Consider the following 8,285-nt stretch of genomic DNA (forward strand, 5'->3'; position numbering starts at 1 on the left):
TAGTCCTGGATTGGCTTAGACCCGGTTAGGAAAGTTAGGTGCACCATCCTGTTAAGGTGTAGGTTGAGGTCAGCCCCGCTAATTGACCTGGTTGTAATGGTTGAGGTCAGCCCTGTGCTAATTGACCTGATTGTAATCGGTGTTGCTCCACCCATTAAGTGAGCAATTAGTGGAATCCTCGGGCTTGCGAGCTAGAGGTAGGGACGTAGGCACAGTTGGCCGAATCTTGATAACATATCGTGTGTCTATTTATGTTTCTGCACTTTATATTTACCGCACGTGTATGTTATGGTGTGAATGATGCGTATGATTTAATTTTCACATCATATTTATATGCGCATTTGGAAATTGCATAGACAGACCCTAGGTTGTGTATATACTGTTGCTGGATAGATTAACCTAGGAGATAAATTTTTAAATTTCCAATTCACCCCCCCTCTTGGGAATACACCAAAGCTAGCATGACTCGGTCGCCACACACTAGTAATAGCATATTTTCACTTACTGAGCATCGTCTCACCCCATTACTTTACCATTTTTCAGGTGAACTAGTTAGGCGAGCAGATCAAGCTCGCAGATAGAGAGTTTACTTGGTTACCCTGGTTGTAGGGTAAGTTTGTACAGAATTTTGTATTTTTGGGATAGATATTACTGGAGAGAGATGTATTATATAGTCATGGTTTAGAAATACTGGTTCCTGGTATTGTATGGTATATATGGATGTATGGTTTATGTTTCCGCTGCGCAAGTATGATTATTATATACAAGATTACCTCAGTGCCTTCTGAGGCCCAAGTTTCATAGCAGGAGGTATCAATCAGTTTATACAAAAAAAAAAAATGATATAAATTTTGAGGTCGTTACAGTCTTATTGCCCCTAGCCAAACAGTCAACTAATTGGACCAATTAGTCGATTGTTTCAGGCAAAATATAATTATCTGAATTGTGGAGCAAAACATTGATTGTTTCAACCAAGCAGTCGACTGTTTGCTGCTGTTTTTCAGCATATTTGATTTTCAACTATGTTTTCTTCCCAGTTTATGCAATACATTATGAGCCACAAAAGCACAACAAATATAAAGGTCACAATGTAAGTGGTCACCACATTTGGTATTGGGCCCCATTCAACAAATAATGGGAATTAAAAATGAGTGGCCCTATTTGCACAAGGTTAAGGTTTTCTGATGCCAATATTGAAGCAACAAGACTGTCTTGGCCACACCCTAATTTTGGTGTGATTTCTTGTCAAATCACATACTTGGGCAAGAAAGAGGGTAGTAATAAGCTATACAGATTGTTTGTTCACAATATAGGATATTTATAAAACACCTATACATACACACACACACACACACTATATATATAATTCATCATAAAAGCAAAGTTTGTAGAATATTGTGTATTCAGTTTCTATTTCCACCGTTATATAGTTTTGGCTACATGACTGAGCTTCTAAGTTATAATGGTTTTGCACGAGGCTTCAATCCTTCGACTAGCATGGTCATCAAAGACCAATAAAGAATTTGTCATTTCATTGACAATAGGATAAGGTAAAATAAAATTATCAGACTTGGAATTAATCATGATGCCAGATCACAGCATTAACCACCCAAGTCTACTGATAAACTAGAACAGGAATGGCCAGTTCCATAAGTTTTTCTACCAAGTACAAGTGCAACTACAACTATCAAATTTAAACTCCTAGTTACATGGAAACCAAAGTTTTGGAACTTTTAACTGCTTTAGTGCTTGAATGAAGATTTGAAAGCCATTTGGGCATTGGCAGATGAAGAGTACAGCAGTGAAGATGCAGAAAAGCTTGTATCGTTGGTTTGTGGGTGTGAGCATTGCATCCCTGTTGATGGACCTCCAACAGAATTATTATTTTCTTCTTGGCCAGTTTCCGGCAAGCCTTTGAGAAGCATGTCAACTTTAACGCACTCCTCTCGCTCGTGGCTAATTTCCTTGAGCATTGCTGCCACATCCTTCATGGTTGGCCTCTCCTCTGGTGAAGGATTAACACAGAGCAGAGCCACACCTAGGGTCTGCATCATCTCCTCAATTTCAGATTCTGGCCGAGCCCGCAAGCTGGGGTCTAGCACCTCAATCCCACCTCTCCTTTGCCTTACCCAGTCTACAATGTGCAGCCCATCTGGTATGGTTGGATCAATTGGTTGCTTTCCTGTTAGCACTTCTAACACCACAACACCGTAGCTATATACGTCACTCTTCTCAGTGATCTTCATCATGTATCCATACTCTGCAAACCATAACCAACATGAAAATCACAATGGGTGGATGAAGGGTACAAAAAACATAGCTTCCGGCCACATAGTTATTCGTCACTGATAATTAGGAATCATTTATAGTGCAGTATTATATAGGCTATATTGGATTAGTGTACATGCTCATTCTTGAATTGAAAATTGTGTGAAAAAATGTTGGTCATGGCTTAAAAATCCTCCCATTAATAAGAAAATTCTACTATGAAAGTTTACGAATGTTAGTTGAAGACTGGAATTTGGTTAGGAGGGCTACCTACCAGGAGCAATGTAACCGTAGGAACCAGCAACAGTGTTGGAAGATCGAGCAAAATCTCCATCATCAACAAGTTTGGCAAGCCCAAAATCTGCTATATAAGGCTCAAATTCAAGGCCGATGAGAATATTGTTGGCCTTGATGTCCCTGTGAACAATGGGAGGAACACAATCATGGTGTAAGTAGGCCAAACCTTCAGCTGCCCCCAATATTATTCGATACCTCAAGTCCCACTCTAAACAAATGCTGCCCCGCTCATGCAGGAGACCGCCCAAGCTTCCATTGGGCATGTAATCATACATAAGCAATCTCGTGTTTCGATTCCAACAGCAACCCAAGAACCTAACAATGTTCTTGTGACGGATTGAGCCAAGAGTTTTCACCTCAGCCGAGAAAGAATCACGAACCCCATAGCTGACACCAAACTGTTCATATTTGCAGGCATACCCTGCAGCCATTGTCGTTGGCCAAAGTTTCTTCACTGCAATGACTTCGCCATTTTCCATTTCTGCACAATATACGATTCCTGAACATCCCTTTCCAATCACATTGGGTTCCACTAGGCATTTTACAACTTGCTCAACTGAGAAATTCAGCTTCTGGAATGGAGTGAATTGCCAAGGTGAAGCATCTCCTCCCAATTCAGAATCATTATCATCTCCAATTGCCTTCCTTGTTCGAAAAACCGCTACTATACCAATAATTGCCATTGCCACCGTAACAGTAATCAGTGCCACAATTGCTGCTATAAGTCTCCTGGACCATCTCAAATCACTGCTGCCCGATATTCCCAAACTCGTAGCATTACTGAGGAAACATGAATTGCGACTTGAAGAACACAACCCTCGGTTGCCTTCCAATTCTGGTGCTGGTAACTCTCGAAAGAACTTGTTGTCCGGAAGATAACCAGTAAAATTGTTGTGTGAAATGTTCAAGGACACGAGATTTTCAAGGCCGGAAAGAGGCATCAAATCACCTCCAAGCATATTGTGTGAAACATCCAGTACAGATAACTTGCTCAATGCTGAAATTTCAGGTGGGATTGTGCCAGTTAGTCCATTCCAACTCAAATTAAGAGCAATATCTAGTGATTCAATCTCAAACAGCTCCTTGGGAATGCTTCCAGATAGCATGTTGCTACTAAGATCAAGCAATTGAAGACTAGAACAGTGGCCGAGCAATGGGGGGATTGACCCCGAGAAGGAGTTCCTGCTTAGTATGAGCCTGTTAAGAGACGATAAATGACCAAAACTTCCCGGAATCTGACCAACAAACTGGTTTTCTGATACATCCAATACCTCAAGCCCAGTGATGGAAGACATGGTGCTGGGCAAAGTGCCTCCAAGTGTATTGTTACTTAGGTTTAACATCTGCAATCCAGTGCAGTTGCCAATCTCATCTGGCACTGATCCAACAAGACGATTTTGGGAAAGGTCAAGAAAACTGAGATTATTCAGAAATCCAATTTCTTTTGGAATTTCTCCACTGATTCTGTTATCTACAAGCCGGAGACGAATCAGAGAGCTGCACTTACCTATTTCCCGTGGGATTGAACCCGAAATGTCATTAGAAATCAAGAGAAGCTTTGTGAGATTTTGAAGCTGAAATAGGCCAGGTGGTATGCTTCCACTGAGAGAATTGTGTGACAAATCTACAGCTTGGAGGCTGCGACAATTTCCCAATGTTGAAGGAATGCTTCCTTCAAGTTTGTTCTGCCAGGCATAGAAGACATTGAGTTCTGTCAACACCCCGAGCTCCTCGGGAATTGAACCTGAAATCTGATTAGTATCCACTTGTAGTTGTACAAGTTTCGTTGCATTTGAAAGCGCTGCAGGGATTGAACCAGAGATGTTGTTGTTACTAATCATCAAAGCTTCAAGCTTTGAAAGGTTCCCAAAAGACCGAGGGATGCCACCAGCGAAGGAATTCAAGGAGAGGTCAATAATCTTCAAGCTTCTGCAGTTCCCTATTTCCTCTGGAATAGTCCCGACAAGATTGTTTTCCCACAATAACATCTTCTCAAGCTTCAAAAGGCAACCGAGCTCCGGCGGAAGCGCGCCTGAGAGACTGTTCTCATACAGAAACATGTTGACTAGCTCTGAACAGTTGCCTAAATCTGGAGGTATCACACCAGACAACATTGTAGTATAAACTGACAGTGTCTGCAGCTTGCTTAGTCTACCCAGTGAAGACGGTATTGAGCCGGAAATCTTAGTATCAGCAAGACCTAGCACCTTCAAATTCTGGCAGTCTCCAAGCTCTGCAGGGATTTTTCCAGTGATGTCCTTGTTGCCTCCGGCGCGTATTACTTCCAACTTTGACAGTTTGCCTAACTGAGCAGGGAAAATCCCACTAAAATGATTATCAAAAAGGAAGAGATTTTTGAGGTTTATGCAGCCTCCGAGCTCTGCTGGAATAGTCCCAGTAAGCTGATTGGAGTTTAAGATGAGGACCTGGAGGTTCCGGAGCTTCCCGAGACTTGCAGGAACGCTGCCAACAAGACTATTTGAGCTGACATCAAGTACTGTTAGTGCAGTGCAGTCCCCAATCTCTGAAGGGATCATTCCAGTGAGGTTAGCATTGGAAATGATGAGCTCTTGAAGGTAACGGAGGGATGGAAGATTGGAAGGAAAAGAAAGAGCAAGTTCAATAGACTGGATATTGATTTGGGTGACGAAGTTTTCTGAAGAGCAAGTGATGTACGACCAGTTACAAGGGTTTGGGTCAAGCCGGTTCCAGTTTGCGAAAGCTGGAGAGGGTGAAGGGAAGCTGTTAAGCCATGAGTGTAATGTCACAACTTCATCATTTGCAGCTGAAGCAACATGTGGTACAAGTGTGAGGAGGAGGAAGAGGAGAAAATTGTGGTGGTGACTGTGCTTGCGAGAGTCGATGGATTGTCTCGGCATCGGCATTGGCGTTTGCCTCAATTTCCAAACCTCTGTTCTGGGTATTTGCATTGGCTCTCTCTCTCTCTCTCTCTCTCTCTCTCTCTCTCTCTCTCTCTGTATTCTTTTCTTGAACTAAGTCCAATGGTGCTGCTCCTGCAATCAGTCCACTACTAGCTTACCGCGACAATAGCTTTGTAGGCAATCAAGAAAATAAGATGTAAAGAAACAGGAAAACAAATTTCAAGTCGTCAACCACATCAGCTCCACCAGCTCTCCTTCACCTCGGTGTTCTGCCCCGTGCCGCCTCTTTTCTTCTATTTTATTTGAAGGAGTGTTGTTATTATGTATTGCTCACGCCACTGAACTGATACACCATGTGTTTCTGCCTTGTTTTCCTCAATATAGCGACAGTATGAGCATCTCTTATTTTGTTTATAATTGAGCCATGACTGTCAAAGGTACTCAAATCACCTGCAATTCTTTTTTTTCTAGGAAGGAAAGCACACATCTTGGAAGTGGGAAATTTTCTCCAATTTTACAAGAAACCTGCAAATGCCATTGAGAGTTTCTCAACCTAACAAATGCTCAGAAGGTGTAATGTCTTCCACAGAATTATAGAATATGGGAAATGGATTTTCCCATTCATTTAATTTCTATTATAATTGCTTTGCAGTTGAACTCCTTCCCAAAAATTGAAGAAAATAAATAATGAAGCCAGTTTTTTTTTTTTTAATTGGTAGAAATACTTACGAAATTACATCTCTTTATGCCATACTTGGTCGCCAAGAAAATGTTGGACAGAAGAAAAATAAAGGTGGAGTCTTCACTTCTCATTTCTGGGGTTTCTTTTTTCATCAGCAAAATTTAATTATATGAGGATCGTAGTGGATTTACAATTGGGTTTAACTAAAAACTCACCACCAAGAACAAGAACAGTCCTCCTTTTCCAGGTTTTATTTTCCATTTGGGCATTCAAATGGACTGAATAATCAGAATGAGGGAATCCTCTAAAGGCCAGTACACTAGCTTCCTAGTGTCGTGACACTTGTGTCCTCATGAGCCCATCCTTCAGCCTTACGTAAATGAGGGTTTCTTTTGGCATTCCACCCATATCCATTTGCACTGTCCACTCTCTGCTTTTACATAAACTATGCCGTCTATGCTGTTATTTTATGGTCATATTGACTTCTGCGTCAGTTATATAATTATGTACAGAGAGAGAGAGAGAGAGAGAGAGAGAGAGAGAGAGAGAGAGAGCCATTAATCCATATAAGTGACATGTATAATTTTAAAGTTCTAGACTGGTACAATTACATTTATTTACTGTGTTGGCTGATCCTAACTTGCTTTGTAGTTGGCTCCAGTTCCCTATACTTGGCACGTGATGGGACTATGAAATAACTTGAATGAATGGGCCTAGAGGTTCCCTGCCTCAAAATCAACAAACTAATTACATAAACACAACCAGCTTTAGTTTTTTGACTGATTATACCAGAGAGAGAGAGAGAGAGAGAGAGAGAGAGAGAGATGCTCTCTCTTTCTCCTTTTTCTTTTTACGGGGTACTAATAGACCCAGTTTTGCTCATCAGTCTATGGGTTGACACACAGGTCAAGCCCAAGCGTCGTAGTGCAGAAAAATTGATTGAAACAGTTTATTTGTTTTTCCCTTTTCAATTCATATCCTCACCAAGACAGTGTGAATGCAACAGCTGAATATAGGACTGTTACAAAGAAAGTTGATATACCTCAAATATATCACTTATCATAAGTTCAAAAGAGATTAGAGTCCAACATTGATTAGGGCAGTTACCACCTAAGTCAACTGCTCAGTCAGAGCAATTGACGCTAGCTCCATGATGACTAGAGCAATCTACGCCAACGCAATAATAATCGGAGTGATTCACGCTTGCGACATAATTCGCCAATAAATGGCATATCACCCTCGGGTCAAACCCCATCACTATAAATGGGGATTCAGAGAATAAGCTAAAATATCTTATTCTAAACTCTACTTAACTGTTACATAAAAAATCTCTCAAGTCAATCCCTGACTTAGGCATCGGAGAGAACCCCCGGAGTACACACCAAGTCCGGGTGGTTGTGATCAGGGATCGTGAAGGTCATTTAATTTTTTACTGCAACAGTTGACGCCGTTTGTGGGAACTTCTTGAAAGGTTTTCTCTTTTAATTCTTGATCATAACTACATCAAATAATTGAAGATAGATGCATTGGCTCGATTGAGATCGTCCGAAATGCCGCCATCCAACACCTAGATGTACTCAATGTCGTCCGATCCATCACCGATCAGGACCCTACACAGCACAAACTCTTCATTCGCGGCCTTGGATGGGACACTACCATCAAGAACCTCCGCAATCTCTTCTCCACCTATGGTGACCTCGAAGAAGCCGTCACGATCCTTGGCAAGGTCACCAGGAAAAGTAAAAGGTACGGGTTTATTACGTTCAAGCACGTCAATGGCACTTTACTCGCATTGAAGAAGCCAAGTAAGAAAATTGACGGATGAATAACCGGGACCTAGCTTGTGAAATTGGGAAATTCTAGATCTATTGCGAATCTAACTACAATTGATGTTTCTATGCGCAAGATTTATGTAGCCAACGTGCCTATTCTCAATGTATGATTTTTTCTCCATCATACAATAATAATTCTAAAAAAAACAAAAAAAAAAAATAGATGTCACAGTTTCAACGCTTGATGAGCTCCTCCTTAATGGCTATTAATAATGAATAGGATGTTCAAGTTATTTAAATAATTCAACAATGACTTATGCAACAAATGCATAGTCGGATCATGACAGTTGCACTGTCGGTCAAATAAACAAAGTCAAGTTTTGA

At 41.1% G+C, this 8,285-nt stretch overlaps 1 protein-coding gene across 2 annotated transcripts; it reads right to left on the minus strand.

Moving 5' to 3' along the window:
• Positions 1 to 1,495: 1,495 nt before the first annotated feature.
• LOC131155568 (LRR receptor-like serine/threonine-protein kinase RGI2) lies at positions 1,496 to 6,388 on the minus strand. 2 transcript variants are annotated; one of them, XM_058108790.1, is made up of 3 exons: positions 6,177 to 6,388; positions 2,543 to 5,972; positions 1,496 to 2,260 (listed from the first exon to the last, which is right to left on the minus strand). In XM_058108790.1, the coding sequence occupies exons 2-3, from the start codon at positions 5,493 to 5,495 to the stop codon at positions 1,743 to 1,745; spliced, it is 3,471 nt and encodes a 1,156-aa protein (XP_057964773.1). In that variant the 5' UTR covers positions 5,496 to 5,972; positions 6,177 to 6,388; the 3' UTR covers positions 1,496 to 1,742. The 2 variants fall into 2 exon arrangements, with proteins under 2 accessions (XP_057964773.1, XP_057964772.1); XM_058108789.1 differs by having other exon boundaries at positions 2,543 to 6,353.
• Between the last annotated feature and the right edge of the window lie 1,897 nt (positions 6,389 to 8,285).

This window comes from Malania oleifera, chromosome 5, assembly GCF_029873635.1.
Source record: "Malania oleifera isolate guangnan ecotype guangnan chromosome 5, ASM2987363v1, whole genome shotgun sequence".
NCBI classification, from domain to species: domain Eukaryota; kingdom Viridiplantae; phylum Streptophyta; class Magnoliopsida; order Santalales; family Ximeniaceae; genus Malania; species Malania oleifera.